Here is a 23,347-nt window from a genome sequence, read left to right as displayed (position 1 = left end):
TATGACGTAATAAACTTCACTGCAGAGCGCGAATTTCGAAGCAACCCACGTTCAGTTATTAGTATAACAGTTGTTGCATTCCAAAACATATTATTCCAAATCATGATTTGAACACGTTTTGGAATGCAACACTAGTATAATAATACACTCTGTCTCTCTGCCTCTCTCTCAAAAATTTGGAAAAGACGATCAGATGAAGAGCATGATAATACAGTTTTAATGCCTTAGTAGTACCGTATGTGGTCGCTAACTATTTTCTTCAGAAGACACAATGCATTCGTTATTAGCATACTTTATTCATACTTGTAGACACTCCCATTTATTTCTCTCACTTTCTCATTTATTTCGCCAGGAAAGTTATGTTTCTTTTTATTTTACAGTACAACAAGTGTAACAAAATGTTCGTGTTTACAACTTGGCATCATTGACTTCATGTTTGTACATATTTTTCTTAAATACACAAAATGTATAAACAAAGTAAGGGTAGTCTTCCAGTACATTTACCAGTTCTTTTTACTTTTCAGGAACAAAAATCAAAAGCTAACTTACCAAATTAAAGAGGAGCCAAAACAAAATTTCAATACGTACCATACGGTTATTAACCTATAGATATTTGAATCTACATAATTAAGTATCATTTAGTATTGCTGGCTTCATATACTGTAACTATATCACAGAAAATTGACTCAGTAGAGCACATCATGTCATGGGGTATAAAAATCCGACACTTCATGAAAAATATTCATACGACATTGCTTTGCTGTCCCATCTTTTAAATACAATAGTAAATGAGTAAAACTTTCGAATCTTTGATTTTGCCATTCCTACTCCAGGTCTACCATATGATTTGTTCATTATGCTACCTTAAGTCTCTATTGCCCAGCATGGCTGCCATGTATAAACACTGTGAGGAATAAGCCCGTGCCCAGGTGGACAACCACCTGTTCCTCACACAGTCTCGCCTACCACAGCAGCACCAAGTTTCACCTATAGCTGTCCTTCCTGGTACACTCCAGTAGGGGGCGCTGGTGTACTGTTCACTGCACTCGCCAGTTGTCGTGTTTTCACCATACCAAGGATACCCTTCATAGTATGGCGGTGGTGCATGGTCAGTGTACTGTGGGTAAGTATTATCAGGTTGGTAATAGTAGTTCTCATGGTTGTTGGAATAGAAGGACCTTGGTTGGTTGATGTAGCTGTCGTAATCCTCCTCACTGTATTCTTCACCAGTCTCTGTTGAGTCACTCTCATCTTCCTCTTCTTCCCATTCATCATCAGTTTCTTCTCCCTCACTCTCCTCCCATTCCTCATCACTACCTCCATCCCCCTCAGAATCAATGAACTCTTCCTCCTCTTGTTCTTCCCATGGGCAATCATTGTCTTCCCTGTCTGTTCTGTGGAGCTTTTGTATTCCATCATCGTTAAATCCGTTCAATTCTGATGAATTTTCTTTGGATACCTTACTTCCCTTGGGTCTTGCTCCTTGTTTTGACCAGGTCGACCAAGTCTTTTCAGCAGTATCTATTTCTGTTGACATTCGAGAGTCTTGATTCTTTGCTACTAAGTGTTTCAGATTCTCTTCATTATACTGAGGATTATCTAGGTGAGCTTTAACACTTGCACCCTCACCATAACTGTTTAAGATATCTTCTATATGGTCGCTCATGTTGGAGAGTTCATCTGCCAACTGTAGCCTTCCACTTCCAATTGGCTTTCTCTTCTCACGCTTTGGAACAGTTTCACGAACTTCAGGACTGCAACTAACATCACCATCTTGTATAGTTCTCTCAGAGTCTTTCCTCGCTTCCTTCATTGTTTGTTTTACAATGAACTGTTGAACATTGTGGGCTCCATACTTTTCTGTACCATGTGTTAGGAAATGTTCCAGGTCCTCTGCTGCCTGTTGGAATGTTAGCCTGACTTTCTGCTGTCCTTTGAACGATGCTAGAGATGGAATCCTCACTTCTCTCACCGGCAACTTTCTCTCAAAGTCCCCCTCCAAGTTCACTGTACTTTCCTTTTCCATTTCACTTTGGTGTAAGAAGACTTCGTGCATAGATTTGTCACAACTATTGGAATCTGCCTCTTCATCGAGGGAATAACTACCTTGACTGCAACTATCAGAAAGACTCACTGACAGAGTTGATCTCGAACCTGTTGAGACCCTGGAATTGTAGGAGTTTTTTGGTTGTTGATGAAGCTGACTGCATCTCTCATGCTCTGATTGGTTGTTCAGTGGGTTTTCTGAATGGTTGTTCAAGACTTTCTCTGATTGGTTGATGATAGTCTCCTCTGATTGGTTTTTGAAGGACAGCTCTGATTGGTTGCTGAAAGTCTCCTCTGATTGGTTGTTGAATGACTGCTCTGATTGGTCATTCAAACACTGCTCTGATTGGCTCTGCTGTGATTGACAGCAAGCTTTCTGCCTTATTAGGCTGTTTCCATCTCCTGCTCCATTTGTGTTAGTTGTGTTTAAAGATTTAGGACCGGCCCTACCTGATGCAGCTGTATGAGGGCAGATTCCATGTACCATTTTACAGGAGTCTCCAGGTGGTTCAAGTGACTCTTGTTCTTCAGGATACTTTTGTGTTGTGGAAAGGGTTGTCACGGTTACCAGGTCACCTGAGGACATCACCTCCTGAGATGTAACATCCTTGCTTGTGATCAGAGTTGAAGGGATTGGGTCTGGAACAGAAAATTCTCTTACTCTTCATCATCATCACACAATGTCCTATTTCATCAAATACATTGTAGTTTATAACAGCAGTGCCAATCATTAAGTGCAGACTTACTGGGCAGAGGCTGTAGAGACAGACGACAGTGTTGAGTGATGTTCTCCAGCCTGCCCTCCTCCTTCCCACTGTACACCAGCGTCACTGCCGCACCCTGGGTTCCTGAGAAATACACTAAGACTTAAGAAATAATAACATGTAGAACACTATAACCTTTAATATCTTTATGTTGCTAATACCATTCAAATGTTATACATAATACACAACAGCAGATTATCTTGACTGGATTTTCGAGAATAATCTGTTCTTTGGGAAAAGCCTTCCCTGTCCTTGGTGCTGATTTGACAATCTGTTCTTGGGGGACGATTTCATTGTCCTTGGTGCTGATTGGACAATTGTTCTGGGGGGAAGTTTTCCCTGTCCTTGGTGCTGATTGGACAATCTGTTCTTGGGGAAGGTTTCCCTGTCCTTGGTGCTGATTGGACAATCTGTGCTGACAATCTGTGCTGATGTCACACGTGGGAAAAATCACGGGTCCACAGCATTTGGGTCAGATAGCTGAGGAAGACTGAGTGATTCAGTCGTAAATTTCTGGTGAGTCAAATTTTGAGTTGGAGAAAAGTTTTTCATAATGTAATTTACCAACTCAGATGAACTTTCATGCTGGACAATCTGTTATTGGGGGAAGGTTTCCCTGTCCTTGATGCTGATTGGACAATCTGATCTTGGGGGGAAGGTTTCCCTGTCCTTGGTGCTGATTGGACAATCTGATCTGATCTGATCAAATGACAGGACCCCCTCCCACCACCACTAGTGGTTTATCCCTTACCAAACCGTCCCGCCCGGCCTATCCTGTGCATGTAGGTCTCCCAGTCCTGGGGAACGTCCAAGTTCACCACCAAGTTCACCTTGTCTGCATCAATGCCACGGGCAGTCTGATGAGGAACATAAACAAACAACAAGGTGGGCATTTAAAAAATTGACCATGGCGACGTTGGTTCCCACAAGTAATAATTCAAAAGGAAAGGAATATAGTGTATTTACATTAAAGGCATTCTACAATCATTACAACTAAGATGCCTTAGAAATGGGCTAAGAAACCAAAATGAATAGTATAACATTGAAAGGCATATAGATGTATACTACATTGAATGATTCCAGTAGGTCAAATGATATGTATTCATTATATCAAAGAGAACAAATAATAGTATTTCATACAACATTACCACACACCAAATCTGTTGACACCAAGACTCGACACTGGAAGTTCCTGAGTTGGGACATCGCATTCAGCCTCTGGGTCTGTTCTTGACTTCCTACAGATGGGAGCAACACATAGATCAAGTCAGTGCCACATACTGGTGACTGGGAAAACTTGTGAAGAAAAAACATCTCTGTAAATCAAAGTATGATTTGAAGACCTTACCTGAAATGTATGCTGTTGGCCATCCCTTGGAGTTTAGGTCCTCAGAAAGCCTCTGGGCTCTGTAACAACAAAATGCAGAAGCAACATCAATTGCAAAATACCATACAACACACATCACACCAGTACCAGTGACTACCTCTACATAAAGACTACTCGGCAATTGTGGACCCTTTCTGGTGAACCCTGAATATAGTGGTCACCTGGCCTGGATTTTCTTCAAGTCACGTTAAGTTTGGTTTTACTTATAGTATTGTCAACAATATTAATACATAAAATGTAACAGTCATGTAGCACTGTGATGGCTGAGAATTCCCATACCTCCCCTGGTCGTTGGAGAAGACGAGACATTGGTGGAAAGGCACTCTGGACAAAAGCTTGATCAGCTGGTCTGTTTTAGCTTGGAAGGCCTTGGACATTGAAGACATCTGAGGCATGACACTGTAAAACTGTTTGATCCCTGGAAAATAGAAAGTACAATGAAAAGACACTGCATACAACCACTTTGGGGTAAAACAATATGATAAGACATGTTTCTATCTTGATATTTTAGTGTACCAGCTAGGAATACTACAATATAAAAAAATGTTAGTAATGCCAAATTCAATTCCAAAGGAAAAGAACAAAATGTGAAGAAATGAAGAGTCTATTATTTGCAATTTCACACTGTGTATCTTTTCATTGGTTCAACTTTCATGACCATGTAGATTTCATAATGAAGGCAACTTTTTTACAAAACTTTTTTTCACACACTCTTATCAGTTTTGGGGTTCCCTGAGGATGTCATCCATATAATCACATCAACATGGCCTTACTGAGTAAAAGTATATTACCTTTTAAGGATAGGTTTACCTTTTAAGGACAGGTCCTGGACATCCAGCCTGACGAAGGTCGGGTCTCTCATGTACACCTGCAGGTGCTGTGCAAGGGATTCTGGGTAGGTCGCCGACAGGGCAACCATTTGTTTGTTGTCAGGTAGTGACGAGTAAATCCAGCTGTCAAACAAAACATCCTGGTCAGCTTCAATATTATCATAATTCATACATCATTTATGGCACATGTTGTTTCCTGTTTCAGACCTGAAAGAAATTAGGGTTGGTAGGTAGGGATTATCTTTTTTTTTTCTTTTTAGACTTTGTCAATCTCTAGTGATCAAATGGAGGGACTCAAAAAGTCAAAGGATCAACTTGTAACAAGTGTGTTGAATAATTCGTATCCCTCAACATAAACAGATTTATTAAAACTACAATGATGTTCCATACTTGATCTGTTCCTGAAAGCTGCCAGTCTCCAGAAGTTTGTCTGCTTCGTCTAAAACAAAGAGCCTGATACTGCTGGTCTTCAGTACACCCAGTTCTATCAGCTGCTTGATGCGGCCTATGGAAACAAATACAAACAAACAGGATGTTAACATAGGAAAATCTGTACTGTACAGTATACTATGAGTAGGAAAATTGCTAGCAGGCCAATTTGTTTCCTTCAGGCATCAATAAAATAACTAACACCTTACAGGGCTCTCTCCAAGCAATGAAGCAAGGGTGCTCTCCCTAGAATCCTAGGAATTGTCCCAAAATATTCAAATTAAGTGTTTTCTCGAAGTATTTTCATTAAAATTTGCAGACTTTTTTTCGAAGCGGCATCAACCGATTAGGGAGCACCTCTCCCCTACAAATTTCTGGGGAGACCCCTACGGAATCATATTCTCATACTACTACTTTAGAGTGCCAAAAGATACATGAAAATTAAAAGCAAAAATTTAACGACACAGGCTCAGGACTTGTACCTGGTGAGCCAATGGCGATGTGGCATTTCCTGAGTTTCTGTTTGTCCTCGTGGACAGGCAGTCCCCCAATGAACACATGGCACTTCAGTCCCACCATGGCCTGGCCGATAGACTCCAGCACGTCATGGATCTGTACAGCAATCTCTCTGGTGGGGGCAAGGACCAGGACCTGGGACAGGAAACATGTCACATGAAACAATGTGGGGTCGTGTGGTGTAATGGCAGAGTGCCCTACTCGGAACCAAGAGGTCCCAGGTTCGAGTCCTGACATGCCACCAATCTGGTGCCCTAGGGAAAGGCACTTTACACGACTAATATTGATACATGTTGTACTAATAGAAATGCATATAGAAAGGCAATGTGCTGAGTTCACAGCAAGAGGTTAAAGTGAAAACTTCAAACATAAAGCACATCAACTTGAAGCACTGTCCCCTTACCTGAGTACTGTATGTCTCCAACACCAGACTCTCCAGAGCGATGACTGCAAACACACAGGTCTTCCCTGTACCTGACTTGGCCTGGACAATCAGGTCTAGGAAAAAATGATTAAAGCACAGCAAGTGAGAGAACTTCAGCTGCCCTGCAACTGTCACCATGGCCAGTTGTTGAATCTACTGTACTTATGTCATGATGGGAGATACTGTGTTGCAAAATAGTCAAACTCAAAGAAAGCTTCTTTGGGTTTGGCAACCTGTATTTAAAAGTTAACTCCTTACTTAGCATTGCATATAAGTAATGTTAATGATACATGTTCTATCTTGTTCATGAATTTGTTCTTGTGTTGTTGTAAGAGACTGAGTACAGAAGAACATTTAAACTTAATCATATAAGTTAATGGATCTTACACGAATATGCGAATCAATTTATGTAATATTTCTTCACTCAATTAAAGTTAAACGTAATACCTAAGCCACATCTGCCTAGCGGAATGGCCTTGAGTTGAATCGGAGACGGCCTCTCGAAGCCTGCCAGAGTGAGTCCCCGCTGTACGGGCTCGGTCAGCAGCAGAGAGGCGAAGTCTGCTCCCTCGGTGTTCAGAACGTCTGCAGTCCGCCTGCCCTCCCGCAACTTATGCGCCGGTTTCCAAACACTTTGGGACGCCATAACGAAAAATTTAACCCTAAAACGGCTTCATACAATGATTCCTAACTGTTGTCTTGATAAAAGCCTTCAAATACTACCGAATATACACGACGTTTTTCTTGTATCTCACAGAAAACTGGACGAAAACAGAATCCGACGTTTTCCGTACGCATGGTGGTCGCCATTTTGAATTCCCGCCAAGCTCACTCCTGTCACATCCCACCTGATTGGCTAAAGGAAAACAGATGGATAAACTCTATCCAATCAGCGCCCGGTTGACAAAACGTGTTCACCTTTGACCTCCACCCGATCCCATTTGTCTCACATGACCAGGAGGAAGTGTCACAGAGACATTCGTGTACAAAATCGCTCTCGCCAAGCTAAATATAACCTAAAAGACCGGCCTCTGGCAACGGATCTAGTTCCCAACAAGCCAGTTTCTTGACGTAGTTGAACGCGCACAGATAACAGGGGCAGAAGGAAGCCGGAATATGTCGCACCAGACGGGAATATTGGGTGAGTTTTCTCGTCGAATTTTCCGGTGTCTTACCGGGAAATTTTTGTTGGCGTTTTTGTGGGAGGGGCGGGCCGTATTAAAGGTGGGTATATGTAGGTGGGCATCTTGCCTCCGTCTAGTATATGTACATGCCGATAAATTCTGTGTAAAATCGCACCAATAGAAGGGCAAAGAACTGTTACAATTGGGAAGGGTTTTTCTTTCATTCCCAAAGTTTCTTGTCTGAATAATTATCTTTAATTAATCACACATAAATATTTACTTTCAAAGATGTACATGAAGTACAAAAATGTAGGTTAAAGGGCTATTCATAATATGATGTAATTGAAGCGAATATAGCGAATTGAAGGACGAATCTCCACAAGCATGAGTCATGTGAGCTGTTCAGTGCCAAAAGCAAGCTACTCTACTCTAGAATGACTAGATATTTTCTAAAACTGGAAAAACACCCAATTACTTAGTACTTAGTCATAGACAAAGAAAGAGGAGTTGTTTGTGTTAGGGAGTCCATTTCCTGACCCTGTGTAGCCTGGAGTATCGCGTGTCTCCGATGAGACTTAATCTGTCCAGACGTATATATGACTCTATAGCAACCTTAAGCCCTTTCATGGCCGACTTGCGCAACCGGGAATATATCGGGAAGATGGCCACACTAAATATAGCATCTAGTCTAGTAAGCGTTATATGGGAGGAATACCAACTTGTATATGCTCGTTATTCTATGTTTACGTTGTACTAAGACTAAGAATTTTGATGGTCCATTGATTATTGTTAAAGGCACCCAGTGCAGTTTCTGGGCATTAAAACTGGATTTTCAAAGTCAATATTCAAGTCCCCTAGTTACATGGTATGATTGATCAACACTATCCTAATCTATATCGACCTTGGTTGAGCAAAATTACAATTTTTCGACTGTTCTATAATTTACATATGGCATATTCCTAGCAGAAACAGAAATTATAATAGTCTGACTTTGAAATAACTGTTGAAATTGTGGCAACAGTAAATGATGAGACATAAAACTTGTAACAGACCCAACTCTTATTTCATAAATGAACTAAATCAGAACTGTTACATTTTCTACTTTCAGCAACCGATGAGCTGCGAGATTTCTTTGCAGCCAGTAAGAAAGGCGGTGCAAATGAGGGAAGATACAGGGCTATCAAGGTGTCCATAGAGAATGGTAGGTGTACAGTCTTTTGGGCAGAAACTCTCTGTTCAGAACAGAATCATAACAATCCATATTCTACAGAATTTGAAGACCAGCATTCATAGCTCATGTTAGCCATTAACGAATAAGGAATAAAGGCCTTTATGAATTATATATTATTCATTGAAAAGAACAACTTCACACATGCACTGAAATAGCAGTATGGTGACTGTTAGCTTAAAGTTGGTCACATTTTGGAAAAAAAAGTATGGCAACGAGTTGGACATTCATAGAAACATTTTCAAATCAAAGGTAAAATTTTGGAATTGAAATTATGTAATATTGCAGGTAACATATAAACAAGGATTTCAATGCTAAATACGGATCTACTAGTAAATAGATGTCAGTTCAGAAAATATTGGGAAGTTGTCCCGTCTGTTTTCCTACTGTTCCATCCCTGTGACATATTGGAGATGAACAGCTCTAGTCCCCCGGGACTGCAGGTCAGCCTTCGGATTATAGATTTTTGATGAGGCATAACTGATACCGTGATACGGTCAATTTAGATGCCCATGGTGATCTATGAGGCTGTTCTATCCAGTCTGGTGAGGGATTTATCATGTCAGTTGATTCTTCAGAAATAACTGGTACTGATAAACATAATGAAAATAATTCTAAGAATTGTTGTGATGTTATGTAATGCCATGTGTGTAATACATTCTACATAGAAGCATAGTCACATTAGGTTTAATGCTGATTTGCTTATCTTTCATAGAAGAATTAAGTTACTAGTAATATGACTGTAAAAGAGTGTCAATGACATGCAAATTGTAGATGAAAGACTTTATTTATTATTGATGCAAGTGATACTATTTCAAATGGAAACTTAGTGACAGTACTGGTATGCTATGTGTTGTTTTCTGATAACAGATTATTTTTTTCATCTTTCAGAGACTCTTGTTCTGTCAGACTCTGGCCTGGCTGATGGAACATTTGAAGAAGATATCCTTTTACAAGTTTTAGATGAATGCTATTTATCTTTTAAAATAAAATAGCATTCATCTAAGATTATTATTCACTTAGTTAAGTAATGTTTGTAGTCAGCCACTGTGCATGGATTTTTGAAAGGACAGTAAACACATACATGCAATCATCTAATTTACATTGTATTTGAAACCATGACAAGTGAAAAAAAACACTTTTTGATATTATAAGTATCACACTATCCCACTGGAATGCATAGTCTTTAACCAGCCCACATTGGGACAGTATAGTGCTGCCCATGCTGGAGGAGAAGCAGCCGTGTTACATCTTCTACAGGCTGGACAGTCGGGAGAGTCATGGAGGCTTCGAGTGGCTGTTCCTCGCTTATTCTCCTGACCATGCACATGTGAGTATTCGTCATTGTGAAATAAAACATCAATATGATCAGAAAATGTGGCAATGTATAGCCCTGTAGTTAGGGTTAGTGTCTGTAACTGGGAAGTTAATCATAAATGTTTGGGTGTTTCAATCACTAGCAAGCCCTGATGTTGTACCCTGGGGAGAGGTACTTTACATTTCACTTGATCAGTCTGAGTCTGGTCTTATGCAGCTTACAATGTATGTACTGGTGATTTAACAGTTATCTAACAGAACATCATTGGCATTGGTCTACCATAAGTGGGATAATCTATAGATCTACTTCAATCTACATCTATGTAATACTGGTCAAAACCCCTCACTGGGGCATCACAACCAGGGTGCTGGGTGCACGGCTAAGTGCGGCCGGTGGGGTGATGGTGCTGAAAAGAACAACATGAAAACAACAAAGTGCAAAAAAAAAAAAAAAACGAAATTGTGCTTGAACTCTATTTACATCTAATAAATCCAAATTATTCATTATAGCCTAAGACTGGCATTCATGGTGTTACTTAACCTGTATCTCACTAGTAGGATTGCACACTACATGTATGTTCACTTTTTGTGATAACTTGGTTAGTTTATGGTATTTAAGGCCACACCAATTTAATTTCTTGGTTAACGGATTCGCCGCTTCATTTTTTTCGGATTTGCAAATAAAAATAAAAATTCAGAATCAACTGCAAAATGCTCATATTTTGCCCTGAACAGTTGAAAACAGTCATTTTCTTACTACTTGTAACAGGCATTCCATCTTTCAATGCAATGGTATCATTAAAAGTTCAAAATTCATTGTTTAAATTTTGAACCAGCCTGGTGTGTTGACTTCATGGCTCCTGTCGTACCATTTTGGGCCATAATAGGATGCCTAGGCCTGTTTTTATTTTTATTTTTTTTTCGCCCGCCCGCTCCATTATTTTGATAGAAAAATCGGTTAACCAAGAAATTAAATTGGTGTGGCCTAAGGGTTTTCTTTTGTGCAACGAAATATTCCTACATTGCATTAATTGCTTACATCTGAAAGACACAAAAACGTAAGCAAGGTAGGAAAATTTGGTTGCGCAAAAAGAAAATCCTTACATCCTATACTTAACCAACCTGATGAATAATTTTCGGAACTTGGTTAGTTATCAGTGAAGTGAACATCCTGTGACCTGACCGCTAAAACCGTAGCTTGGAAACTTGGAACATTGCCCAACAGAAGCCATGACTAATTCACCTCGGGTACTAAAACTGGTTATGGGACCAATCTGGTTTGCAGATTAAGTTGATTACTGACAGGAAGTGGCCTCTGGCAAGATGTCAAACTGCCCCCTGGAGTTTACAATATCTGTAGTTATTGAATTTGGCATATGCTGCCAGTCACAAGATGTTGATTTGAAGCAGTATAGTTTAACTTTCTGCATGAAACCACAGACACCATAGAATGAATATTGTTTGCCAGTGTTTCTCTTGGCAAATTGATAAAAACATACAGCCTCAAAAAAGAGACTTCAACCTTTTACGTTTTTTTACATTATAGATAAGGGAAAAGATGACATATGCTGCTACAAGGGCCACCCTGAAGAAGGAGTTTGGACAGGGACAGATCAAGGAGGAAGTTTTTGGAACAGCACCTGTAAGTACTTCTCTAAAGTCGGTTAAATTTGCGCAACAGAATTTGAAAATCAAGAGTTATCTTTATATCTTTGACTTAGGCATCCTCTTCATAGCCCTAAATGCTTCAATAGGAGCGATGAAGTCAATATTCCAGGCTGGTTTGTAATTCAATGAATTTCAAACTTTTAATCAAACCACTGCATTGATAGATGGAAAAACTGTAACAACTCTAAAGAGAAGGGACTTCCTTCAACTGTTGGGACCAAAATAAGAGCATTTTGGAGTTGATTCAGAACCTGAATCGCCTTTTTTTTGCAAATCAGAAAAAATGAAGCGGGCAAATCTGAGAACCAACAAATAATCATTTGGTGTGGCCTGAGATTCTTATTTGTTTGTGTTTGTACAGGAGGACATCTCTCTTGCGGGCTACCACAAACACTTGCAGGCCCAGAATGCACCTGCACCGCTGACCGAGGCAGAGGAAGAGCTCAAGTACATCAAACAACAAGAGGTGTGTGTCGACTGCTGTGATTGGTCGAGTGTGCTAACCACCATGATTGGTTGAGTCTGTATCAGCTACCTGAACTCTGAACACATACAACAGTGTGCCTCTAGCACGTCGGCAGAACGTACTGCACCTGTGCGAAACCAAGGCATTGTGAATAGCACTTGGTCAGAACGTCTCCATATAAGGTTGTATTTGTGTATATAAGGTTAACATTCCATCTGTAGTTTCCAAATGTTGTGTCGGAAAAGATATCGTCTGCAACAGGCAAAATTGTGATGCAACGTTGACCAAAAATCCAACGAAATCTGTGAAAAATGGGGGTTTTGCCGACGTGCTTACAAGACTGTTCCTCTACCCTGCAGTGGGCATGAAACTTCTAAACCTATTTTCTACTTACTGATTTAGGCAACTACACATACTGTACAAACAACCATAATACACGTAGCAGCATTCTCTTCAATAACAAGGTGTGGCTCACTTACTATTGCAACCTTCTAACCCTTCCTTGCTACATGGCTTCATCATTAGAAGCGCATGGTGAGCTCAATTCTTTTCATCTCTTCCTGTAGACCTCTTTATAGTTTGTAAGTTTATTGTACTATAATATAATGTGCTATCAAATTTCACTTGTAGCTAATTTTTGACTCAGCTAGTAATTAGTCTGTTATGTATTAATAAAAGGATGGTCTGGTCTTTGTAGATTATTTGCTAATACAACCTGATCTATCTTCTAAATCTAACTCAGACTCTATATCTATGCTTCCATGTTTCTTGCTGCACGGCTTGGTAGAAATTTCCGGTGAGCCTTTTGCACCCTTAGTACAGATTACTGTTCTGCCACGATTCATCATGTGCTATTCTGTCACTCATTCTCTCTGTCCAATCATCTACAACTATGACTTTTTCTTGGTTCAACGTCACAAGCTGTATCTTTTCTGTCTCTCCTGTATTTGTTTTTCTGTCTGTGTGTTTGTTTGTTTGTGTGTGTGTAGCTTCAAATGAGTTGTATTCAGGACTCACGGTTTTCATACTACAATCGCGGAATGCCACCTCCCGTGGCACCAAGACCCCGTACTAGGGTGAGTCCATAGCCCTTCTGCTCTAGTACTCGTGAACTGAATTTGGAGACCTTCTTATACTTTAATCATTCATAGCCTTTTCCTCTTGGGTATCTTCTTCATCTATCCTTTCTTCTCTTAGTCTTACACATTTCACCCATGTTACATGTATGTACAATTGTGCAGTATAATTGTCTTGTACATGTTTGTATGTTCATAATACTGTATAGGAGTTGTATCTAGTGTAATTTCTTTGTTGCTGTTACTAAGCTTAATTCTTGGCTCAGTGCAAGAAAATTGTGTGGCTGAAACTTTTTAGCCTGGTTTTCAGACCTATCATAGCTCCCAAGTCCTACATTCTCTCTGCAAATTTTAGGAGAGGATCTAGGACTCAGGAGCTATAATAGGTCTGGAAACCAAGCTAGAAACTTTTAGCTGGAAACTTTTTCTATAGAATACACTCTAACAAATTGATGTTAAAGCCATAATTTCTTTTAAAACATGTAATTTTGCGTGATGTTTGTGTTTGCAGGGAGTGAGTACCCACATCCATGTGGAGACTCGGCAGCAGACAGTGCAGGGTGTGGCCTTCCCCATCGCTCAGGCTGCCGTCGCTAAACTACAGCAGCTGAAGGAAGGGCAGATCAGCTATGTCAGACTGGTGGGACTGGTATTGTTATAGGCAAATAAGTAATGGGCCTGGAGCAATCTCGTAATAATAGATTATATTCATAGAATTTTATGACAAAATGTATCAGAAAGTTGACAAGAAATACAGAACTGTTAATTATCATTGACAATTTATTTAAAAAAATATATAATCTAAAAGAAGCCATTTCTTTGTTGTACATGACTTGTACAGCATTTTAAAAAGATAAAATGACTTGTAGTTGATGGAATGGAGAAGAGCTAACAGTTTTACAACATGCATAAAGAGCTGTACCTACAAATGTAGGCTTACAGTACTATTAATACATAATCCCTCAGATTTCTCCAAATGATAGACAAACTTTGTCTAGTTTTCTCTAAGATTTGGTGGTGCAAATAAAGATTTTCTTGTAATTTTACATTTTGTACACTACAGTTTTAGTGTGTAACACACATTACCTGTTGCTCCCCAGGAACTGGACATGGACAGGGAAACCATAGAGCTGTCAGGAGCAGAGGACATCACAGTGCAGGCCCTGCCTCAGAGGGTGCCAGAGGACCACCCCAGATATCACTTCTTTGTCTTCAAACACACACATGAGGGGGACTACCAGGAATCTGTCGGTAAAGTCATAAAGCCAATTCTGCAACTCAGGATAAATTTCGGACGTTTCAAGTGATAATCCACCACTCTTCTTCATCACTAAGCTCATACTGTAAAGTCATTCATGTTCATGATGATGAGAGGGGAAGAACAGAAATATGTTCACAGTGTGATGGTTTGACAGTGGAGAGGTCACTGTGTGCATGATGAAATCACACCAAATGTTTCACAATTTACAGTGTCAACATGAATTTGTCTAGACCCTTTTCAGTGCTTTAAGCCAGTAGCACTGCTGATGAGCTGTTTAGTTTATCATTGGTTAAAGATAGATGAATGATAGGGAATTTTGTTCCAAAAGTAGTTATTGCTTGATGATTAATGATGATTGTTATGATGACACTGTGAGTTGTCTATTGAATTTGGACTTAAAACAATGAAATTGTCGTCTTTTTGTGTGTGCAGTTTTCATCTACTCGATGCCTGGGTACAAGTGCAGCATTAAGGAGCGGATGTTGTACAGCAGCTGTAAGGCACCACTGCTGGACCAGACAGAACACAGCCTCGGCATCACGGTCTCTAAAAAGGTCAGAAACAGCAGTTTATTCTTCATTTAACCTTCCCACAGTCAAGGGTGCATTTAGATTTTATTTGTTACAAAGTGAATCAGTTTAATGTTGGGATGTATCTCTAGTTCTGTGACAAGTTGTGAGTTTCCTAGTTGTTGTATTTGTACAAGAAGAGATGTAGAACAACCGCCAACAAAAAAGAGTTGATCTTTTACAGAATGCCAAGATTAAAGTATACAAAATGAAATGAATGTCAGAGAAGGCTTCAAGTTGAAATCATGATCATCCTATTAAACGTTGTGATTTCAACTTGGGGCTGAGGCTTTTGAGACTTTTCAGCATCTTAAAACCATGCGGTTTTGTTATCTTTGCGTAGGTTGAAATTGATGATGGTGCCGAGTTGACGGAAGAATTCCTGATGGATGAACTCCACCCAAAGAAGAATGCGTACCGAGAAAAGTTCGCCCGGCCGCAGGGGCCCGCGGGGAAGAGAGGACCACGGCGGATGATCAGGGGCGCTAACACGCCTTCTAGTTAAACTTACAGTCTGGGGAAGGATTTCACTTTTCAAAAGCGGCTAGAAATCTTGTTTAAAGTTAAAACTTAAGATCCAACGCAAAGAAATTCTATCACGTAGAGCTTTTGACCAGTCTCTCTGGTCTTCCTCTGTCGACTGACCCTGTGAGGCTTGTCACGTGACTTCAACACTGGGTCAAAGGTATCTGGTAGATGATGTCGGCCCCCGTCACAGTTGAGTGAAGGGTGATGGGCCCTGATGTGAATAGCCTCCTTTACCCCTTTCAACTAGATATCTCAGTTCTTTTGTGTAGATACAGCTATATGGCTTGTTAAATGGCTGTATTAAAACTTGATTTTAGATTTTATAAAGATTTTGATTTCATCAAAGTGCTGATATGTGCCTGTAACACCAACCTGCAATTTTATCCAGCAACCTTTTTGACATATGATTAGCAGATTAGGACTACACCTTTGTACTATTCATAGAGGTTCCCTGATTGGTCAGGAATCAGCCAATCACACAGTAACATGTTTGTGGCCTGGCCAATCACATTGGATTACTAGTACTATTGAGTGTTACCAAAATTACAAATGAATGTGTTTTGCAGTGCAACCCTGGTCCAACTTGCGATTTTCTACTGCCAAGAAAAAATAGGAAAACAATATGCGAACTCATCCCTTACAAAACAAGGTCTCTATACGTAAGAAGTAAGGGTAAATTGATTTAGATAATGGTTGAGTTTCGATGAAAAACCCAACAACTTTTGACTATTATGATAATCTTGTAACTAGATAGGCATGCAACTGAACTACAACATATGGATGGGCTGTCTACATGTACACTGTGCAGTTTTTCCTATATTGCACAAAACTGACAAATGTGTGAAAAGGGCTACTCTAGTCCGTAGTTACAATACAACTGCTGCAAAAAATGACAACTCAAATCCAAGCTACAGAAATGAATGCAATAATGCACAATCTCTACCATTGCAACTCCAGTGTGTATAAATGAAGTTAAGTCTAAAACGTGGCTTTTCTAATGGTGGCATTTTCATGAATCTTTTCGTAGGGGTACAAGTTGTGAAAATGTACTGCTGTGTTTGTAGTGACATGTGTAAGATAGTGATCAGTGTTTTGAAACAAGTCAATCAAAAAAGAAATTGTAAGAGTTAGATAATGTTTTGTTATGTGATGTTTCTACCATGAAGTAGCCATTTTTCTTGTATGTATATGTGCATTTAGTGTTAAGTGTGTAAAAAGAAATTATGAAAAAATGCTTCGACATGAACCGGAAGGGATTATATCGCAATTTATAGGTGATTTATCTACTATTAGACATTTATAGTAATTTTTGTTGTATTATGGTATCACAAGTATCAAAATACATGTACGATATGGTGTATTCCTACATTTTGTATGTTAATTAATGGTGGTGGAATGTCACAAATCTTACCAATACTCCTACTCAATTCCTGCTGGCCGGGCTATATTGCTCCCCCAACAAGGAAAACTTTGAATACTCCATGTAGTCCATATGAAAATATCTTTATGACAACAGAGATAATTTTGTTAAGATTTATATACATGTAGAAAGGGATGTTTGTGTTCTAGTTAAATATACATGTATGTGATTGCGTGCTCATGTTGGTGCTTATAGAAGCATAAATTATGTTGAGCAAATGTCAACCAGGACAAGATTTGAGAAAAACGTTTCTGACCTTATGAAAGATTTTTGCCAGTAATATCAGTGTAGAGTCAGACTGCCAAATGATTGGGACATTCCCAATAGCTCATATTGTCTTTCGTATGATTCTTTGTAAATGTGATAGGAGATGTGATAGTAAAGGTTTTTCTTTATGCACCAGAAAATGATTCTACACTATGCAGTAGTGGGAAGCATTTAAATAAGAAACAGCACAAATTTCTACATCATGTATGGGGGGCCTTTTCTACATTAACGTGTTACCTGCTAATTTAGCCTAAGCCTGAACCATTTTCTTGAAAATTTTGTGAAGGACAATTTTCTAATATACAAAAAAAAGGAAACTGTTGTGTTTGTGTTCATTCCATCAATAACACCTAATTTTAGACAGGTTAATCTTACTTCACAGTATACTCATCTATGTATGTACATGTAAGATTTGGGAAGGATGGGTATGTAAGGTAAAAAGATATTTAGTGGAAATTGATGTAGGGCTCACACATTAAAACACAACATAATGGGATATTAAGCATTTTTGAAGAATTTTAATTTTTACAAAATTGTACCAGAACCTAATTTAATTGCAAACTAAAACCAAGTAATGAAGAATAGAACCATGTCTTTTCTTCGTGGAACTTGACTGTCCACAACAGGCATTAAGTTTCCTCATAATTAAAGACCTGAAATATCTAAAAATCAACTTTGTCATGACTGTTTCTGTTCTCCTGAGTTACATGTAGTAGGTTGTTTGGCCTGACCAGAGGTGCTGGGTTCTGTTCCTGATGGCTGGTAGGACACAACCTTCGCCTGACCAGATACAGAGGGTTCTGGTTCGGTTCCTGCAGCTAGTTTGGTCCCACCAGGGGTGCTGGGTTCTGTTCCTGATGTCTGCTCTGAGGAAGTGTCCGAGATAAAATCGTCCATCAGTTGAAGGCGAGCTTTCCTAGAAGAAAAAATGTACAAACCAAAACTGAGTCCATTGCCACTTCATAAAGACAAACCATTTGAGGACTGAGAAACATACATGATATTCCATCCTAACATTTGCTTGGAGATAGAAGTATACTGTACATGCATTTACTTTTGCAGTGTTGTTTTTTTTCACACTTTTTACACTGTCACTGCAAATATGTGGTTCCTATTTCTTTTCCACAACAGAATTGCTTCAATCGTGGACTTCAAACTGCAAGAACCTCTTTATTCCTCATACCTCAAATAAACTGCTGCAAAGGTAAAAGTATTAACAGTACAACAGCCGTTTTAGAGTGTATATGAGGACCATGTTACATGTACCATTCCTCCCTCCTGAGCTCCAGGACCTCCTTCCTGAGAGTCCGTCTCCTCTCCACGTAAGTCTCTCCCTGTAACGTCTGTCCTAGCTGGGTCAGCAGGCCGGTTGGAACTCTGTAATCAAAGAGTACATCAAAAATCATTGAAATCATCCTTCACTTTAAACACACTGAAGCAGCCATTTGGAAACCAATTTTCTATTGGTTACTACATTTGGCAGCAGGAGGAATGTGAATCGAAACCTACATGTTTACCTGCTATCATTGACAAAACTGTATGCCAGTGCTTGTTTATCATTTGTGTTAGACAACGACTGTTGTTATGTATAATGTACCTTGCTGTGTCGATAAATATATGTACTTACCCTAAGAGAATCCCAAGAAATGACCCTCCAATGATGCCTCTCAAACCCAGACTGATTTTATACAGACCACCGGCCAGAGCTGAGGAGAGAGGAGGTAAAATTGTTACAGCACACCAGTAGAGTTTTCTTGCAACTTTCTTTCACTCCACTTGTTACTAAGTTGTTAGGCTGCATAATTATAAGTTGCTGTACCTTTTTTTCTTAAGATATATATAACATAGCATCAGGGTAACAGAGTAGGAGCATGTACATTTGAAGTGTCACACAAAAACTGATGACTGGCTAGATACAGTTATATGAACATACCTCCAGCAGCAGTATAGTTGAGAGCATCATCCTTGTCCCTGTATATAGCTAGACACGTGGACACTCCACTGAAAACAACAAGTACTCATTTACTATGATAATTACCGGTAGGGTGAACCAACAAGAGAATGTCTACAGGATACAGAGCTTTGTAAAAATACATCAGACTTTATTTTCAATAGAATGATTTGAGACTGATTCTTCTTTAATACAGCGTGAGGGATGCTGCATTTTTTTGGCGATGCCCCAGGGGCAGTTCTACTTACTGGAAGATGCCGGCAAACACAGCAACCCTCCAGCCCCACCTGTACCCATATCTGATCAGTCCCCTGTGGGCGGCCTTGTGGGCGTCTCCCTGGGAAACAACACAACATCAGCGCAAGATGCGACGCATAAAATAGCTTAACTTTCTAATAAATGTTGGTATAAAGTACACTGCTCAAGCAAATTTGAGAGGAAAAGAGTGTGTTCATTGAACACATTCTGTTCAGTCATAAAATGCCATTAGTACTTTTTTAATGAGATGTTGTTGTACTCACTAGTAGACTTCATATACATGTTTACTACAGTATACATGTAAATGTATGTTCTATAGGGTTTGTGGTGGAAACTAAGGTGGAAACGTGTACTTACTACTAAAAAAAAAGTTACTAGTATAATCAATAAAAGAAATAGGTTATAATGCCTTGGTATACATGTATGTGATGATGAAAGCAACGTTAGTTCTTTAATTATGCATGTGGCTAAGCTCTTTTCAATTACTAGTATTTTAGTAGTAGCATCCAATTAATTCTCTACATATACTACTACTACAATGACAAAAATCAAGTATCATACTGATATGACCCACCACTGCGTCCCGGCGGCCCTGGTAAACCTGCGTGTGGCTCAGCTCGATGTAGCGTAGTCTGGCCTGGCGAGCCGCAGGGACACCGCCGTACACAAACCCAATCATGAACCCTGCCGCCATCACGTTTATCCAGTCTGTCACCTCCCTACTGTACTTCTCATAGTACCTGTACAATACACACAAGTCATAAAAAACTGAAACACTCATCAGCATCTCAACTGAGCATTATACTATCAAGTCACACATCCACTCAAGGACATTATACTCCGTGTATCCGTGTATACTCCTTGATCCACTTAATAAAACTTAAGTTTTTCAAATAAATGCACTCACACATCAGATATTAATATTATGTATCGTAAGACTGTTGGCAAATGTATTCTTAAATGCTTGTTGATTATTATTGAAGATTCTGAGCTCCGTGTATCATGTCAAAGTGCACTCCATTGAACCTGCGCTGTCAGCTCACAACCAGCGCACCAACCAATTAAGCCAAAAGGTCCAGGACCCATTGGGCTGGTTATTTGGTGATGTCTATATACTAGAACTTGTTGTTACACTACTTTTCATGATAGGTCAATGTAAATTTGCATTAACTCACAGTTTCTTGTCCTCTTTGATCTCAAAGATATCTCTCAGCCTCTCCCAGCCCGTCTCAGGGACAGGTCTAGTTCCCAGGAACCACGCCGGCACTACAACATCATCAGTTTCTGTGTCATCCTCTTTTGAAACATGCGTGGGACCCTCTGAAGTCTGCTTCTGCGGTGCATTTGTTGTTGTTACTGAAGTTTCTTTTTTGTCGGGTGTTACTTCTACGAATGGCTCTGCTGCATACACACTTGCTGTGAGTAAAAGTTTGTTCTTGGCAGTTTTCAGAAGTTCCCCTAAGGTTGACATGGAAGGAAGTGCAAACTTCCTCTCTGTTCTGTATTCGCGATGGCTTGAAATGCCCACTCTTTCAAAGTTCCTGAAAACAGCTGAACTTTGCAAACATGTATTTGCATGATTGTGTAAACAATGCTCTGCAATTGCATTCGGTGAAGTGATAACTAAACTTTGCTTTGATAACGTGCTACTGTCCAATAATCTTGGTGCACTGCTGTACAGCCAACGGGCGCCGACAGAGCTGCCCGGTACAGAAGAGTATTTTTGTGGGAAAACCATTTTGCATGGATTGTATGTTCAGGACCAAGGAAAACGCCCACTATGCACTAAAGGGGTGAGACGGTCGGCAGACACATCGAACAGGACTGTTGCAAGTCCACGTCCTTTCCTTTGGCCGGGACTGCGCCTACAACATACAGAAGTATCAATCCTCCAATTCAGGTAATTGTTAGAATGAATCTACGGGTATAGATTGGAGTAATAGTAGGAAAATCGCAAAATATCTGTCACCACAAGGGCGCAGCCATCTTGAATCCCGGTGGCTGATGGGAGATGCGCAAAGGCTCCCGGGAAATGGACATCGGGGACTGAGGTAAATCATTGCCGAAGCCGCCATTTTGGGACTGGTGTGTTTTCCCGCGAAAGTGGCAGCAAAAATCGTCCAATTTTGCAACAATTTACCTCAGCTGGGGCCTAGTGAGTAGGTAAGGACAATCTTTGATGATCGAAGGCCCCACAGAAGTAGGAAGTTGTCAGGGAATCCTCGAGAAACCGCCGTTTTGGTGGTTGATCCGGAGAAATCGGACGAGATATTTTGGTTTGCTCAGCAAGCTTGGCTTGGCTTGTGGGGGCGTTGTTGTTTCTTGAAGAGATTTACCGAGGAAGTGTACTTATATGTGGTGTTTTCATACCTATCTTCAGCTTGAAACCTTTGTCTAAATCTGTGTCATCAAAATCTTGAGAAACGTGAGAAAGTATTGTTCCTTTGACAATCTAAATTTAGTATTACTGACTGAAATAATTTGCTTCCTCTATTTTTGTTGTACCGTGGTAAGCCTCTTGAAGAACTAAAGGAATGTGGTAACATAAACAAGCATATAGATCACGCGCATACTTTGATAAGGGTTCTGTAAGTATCTTGTGATTTGAAGAATTTCTGATACTCTGATGATGTATGTAATTGTATGTGACTAACTTTTATGTTGTTTTGCTCCTTTTCAGGGTTCAGTAGATTGCTGTAGTTTAGCCTTTAGGCAGTCACTAGAAAGTAGAAGCTGTGTAAACTTCACCGTAAGGAAGAATGGCCAGGTACAACAACAACAGTCGTGGTGGCTCCAGTCGAAATCACTTCGAAGAGGAGGACAATTTCGAAGCGGCGAAAGACGACTACTACTATGGAACTGACCGGTAAAGAGTTTACTTTACAAAACATTGTTCTGTGAAGATAATATAAATCAAATCGTTACCATAGTCATTTGTTTAAAATCCAGTGTAAAGACAACATTGAACAAGTGCGTGATAGTCTAGGGAGTCCATAATCTTTGCAAAGAAAACGTTCGCTCATATCGTACTAGTCTGGGGTCATTTGCACTTGAATACAATGTAAACTGAAGTGTGAGACCATGTATAGTAGCAATCAAAGACTTGAAAGAGTCATTAGCAAATTTTACAAAGAAGGTGTTAGCTCAGACTCAAATCATACCAGTGGTTCCATTTGTACTTGAATACAACTTGTAGACTGAATCATGAGACCATGTATACATGTAGTTACAATTAAGTACACATGAAGTAATTATTGTGTAGTTGTTATATCGTACTAGTACAAGTTGTAGTGTTGTCTATCTATATTGTAATTATTAAAGTAATGACGTTAGAATTGTCATGTTGTATTTACTATACCGTAGTATGATGTAATTTTAATGTACATGACTCCAGGAAGAGTAGTAAGTAAGGCACTGTTGTTTTTTTACTAATAGAGTTAATAATAGTAATATTAACATTAATTATCATTTGTTTATTTTGTAGGGATGAGAGAAGGCGGGACAGGAGAGAGGGCCGCTACGGTGACTTCACGAACCGGGACCGCGGTGCAGAGTGGGACCGGGAACGTTACCGGGACCAGGGAGGTGACTACGACTACCGGCGCGCCCCGAACAGGGAGAACAGGGAGTGGGATCGGGAGCGGGACTACAACAGGGAACGGGACAGGGACAGGGAGAGAAACGATAGATATGAGGTTAGAGTGCACACATGATAATTTTCTTTGCACTCTGTTTGGTACTTTGCACTCTGTATAGCCTGTATAACTGCCCTTTGGCATAACATACCAGCTTGGCAGGTACATGGCGTGATGGCAACT

General features: G+C 39.9%; 4 protein-coding genes across 5 annotated transcripts; 2 read left to right on the top strand and 2 right to left on the bottom strand.

The window, feature by feature from the left end:
* Window positions 1–693: 693 nt before the first annotated feature.
* On the bottom strand, window positions 694–7,220 carry LOC109487991 (probable ATP-dependent RNA helicase DDX20). Its single transcript, XM_019792133.1, has 11 exons — window positions 6,844–7,220; window positions 6,376–6,470; window positions 5,939–6,107; window positions 5,418–5,532; window positions 5,008–5,150; window positions 4,477–4,615; window positions 4,159–4,217; window positions 3,966–4,048; window positions 3,562–3,667; window positions 2,793–2,894; window positions 694–2,685 (listed from the first exon to the last, which is right to left on the bottom strand). Exons 1-11 carry the CDS (start codon window positions 7,040–7,042, stop codon window positions 860–862), a joined length of 3,036 nt encoding a protein of 1,011 aa, XP_019647692.1. The 5' UTR covers window positions 7,043–7,220; the 3' UTR covers window positions 694–859.
* Window positions 7,221–7,331: 111 nt separating this feature from the next.
* Window positions 7,332–15,644, top strand: LOC109487820 (twinfilin-1-like). Of its 2 annotated transcripts, XM_019791907.1 has the most exons (11): window positions 7,332–7,537; window positions 8,629–8,721; window positions 9,640–9,690; window positions 9,948–10,078; window positions 11,612–11,707; window positions 12,095–12,199; window positions 13,189–13,275; window positions 13,787–13,915; window positions 14,376–14,526; window positions 14,969–15,090; window positions 15,449–15,644. In XM_019791907.1, the coding sequence occupies exons 1-11, from the start codon at window positions 7,513–7,515 to the stop codon at window positions 15,608–15,610; spliced, it is 1,152 nt and encodes a 383-aa protein (XP_019647466.1). In that variant the 5' UTR covers window positions 7,332–7,512; the 3' UTR covers window positions 15,611–15,644. The 2 variants fall into 2 exon arrangements, with proteins under 2 accessions (XP_019647466.1, XP_019647473.1); XM_019791914.1 differs by lacking the exon at window positions 13,189–13,275 and having other exon boundaries at window positions 15,449–15,642.
* Window positions 15,645–17,719: 2,075 nt separating this feature from the next.
* LOC109487793 (complex I assembly factor TIMMDC1, mitochondrial-like) lies at window positions 17,720–21,351 on the bottom strand. The gene is made up of 7 exons (XM_019791865.1): window positions 20,705–21,351; window positions 20,104–20,269; window positions 19,520–19,608; window positions 19,254–19,321; window positions 18,948–19,026; window positions 18,587–18,697; window positions 17,720–18,236 (listed from the first exon to the last, which is right to left on the bottom strand). Exons 1-7 carry the CDS (start codon window positions 21,265–21,267, stop codon window positions 17,999–18,001), a joined length of 1,314 nt encoding a protein of 437 aa, XP_019647424.1. The 5' UTR covers window positions 21,268–21,351; the 3' UTR covers window positions 17,720–17,998.
* Window positions 21,352–21,555: 204 nt separating this feature from the next.
* Window positions 21,556–23,242, top strand: LOC109487415 (negative elongation factor E-like). Its single transcript, XM_019791408.1, has 3 exons — window positions 21,556–21,684; window positions 22,210–22,395; window positions 23,014–23,242. The coding sequence occupies exons 2-3, from the start codon at window positions 22,289–22,291 to the stop codon at window positions 23,240–23,242; spliced, it is 336 nt and encodes a 111-aa protein (XP_019646967.1). The 5' UTR covers window positions 21,556–21,684; window positions 22,210–22,288.
* Window positions 23,243–23,347: the final 105 nt, after the last annotated feature.

Source organism: Branchiostoma belcheri, unplaced genomic scaffold (genome assembly GCF_001625305.1).
Source record: "Branchiostoma belcheri isolate BF01 breed outbred unplaced genomic scaffold, Haploidv18h27 scaffold111, whole genome shotgun sequence".
NCBI lineage: Eukaryota > Metazoa > Chordata > Leptocardii > Amphioxiformes > Branchiostomatidae > Branchiostoma > Branchiostoma belcheri.
The sequence above is the reverse complement of the archived record's forward strand: the minus strand, read 5'-3'. Positions and strand labels throughout refer to the sequence as shown.

Coding starts and splice junctions, on each gene's coding strand:
- LOC109487991 (XM_019792133.1), bottom strand. CDS start 7,042: ATGGCGTCCCAAAGTGTTTGGAAACCGGCGCATAAGTTGCGGGAGGGC. Junction 6,108..6,375: donor TGGAGACATACAGTACTCAG/GTAAGGGGACAG, acceptor TTCCTGTCCCAG/GTCCTGGTCCTTGCCCCCAC. Junction 5,151..5,417: donor AGCTTTCAGGAACAGATCAA/GTATGGAACATC, acceptor TTTGTTTGACAG/CTGGATTTACTCGTCACTAC.
- LOC109487820 (XM_019791907.1), top strand. CDS start 7,513: ATGTCGCACCAGACGGGAATATTGG. Junction 7,538..8,628: donor GCACCAGACGGGAATATTGG/GTGAGTTTTCTC, acceptor TTCTACTTTCAG/CAACCGATGAGCTGCGAGAT. Junction 13,276..13,786: donor CACCAAGACCCCGTACTAGG/GTGAGTCCATAG, acceptor TTGTGTTTGCAG/GGAGTGAGTACCCACATCCA.
- LOC109487793 (XM_019791865.1), bottom strand. CDS start 21,267: ATGGTTTTCCCACAAAAATACTCTTCTGTACCGGGCAGCTCTGTCGGC. Junction 20,270..20,704: donor ATCAAAGAGGACAAGAAACT/GTGAGTTAATGC, acceptor TGTATTGTACAG/GTACTATGAGAAGTACAGTA. Junction 19,027..19,253: donor CAACTATACTGCTGCTGGAG/GTATGTTCATAT, acceptor CTCTCTCCTCAG/CTCTGGCCGGTGGTCTGTAT.
- LOC109487415 (XM_019791408.1), top strand. CDS start 22,289: ATGGCCAGGTACAACAACAACAGTCGTGGTGGCTCCAGTCGAAATCAC. Junction 22,396..23,013: donor TACTACTATGGAACTGACCG/GTAAAGAGTTTA, acceptor TTTATTTTGTAG/GGATGAGAGAAGGCGGGACA.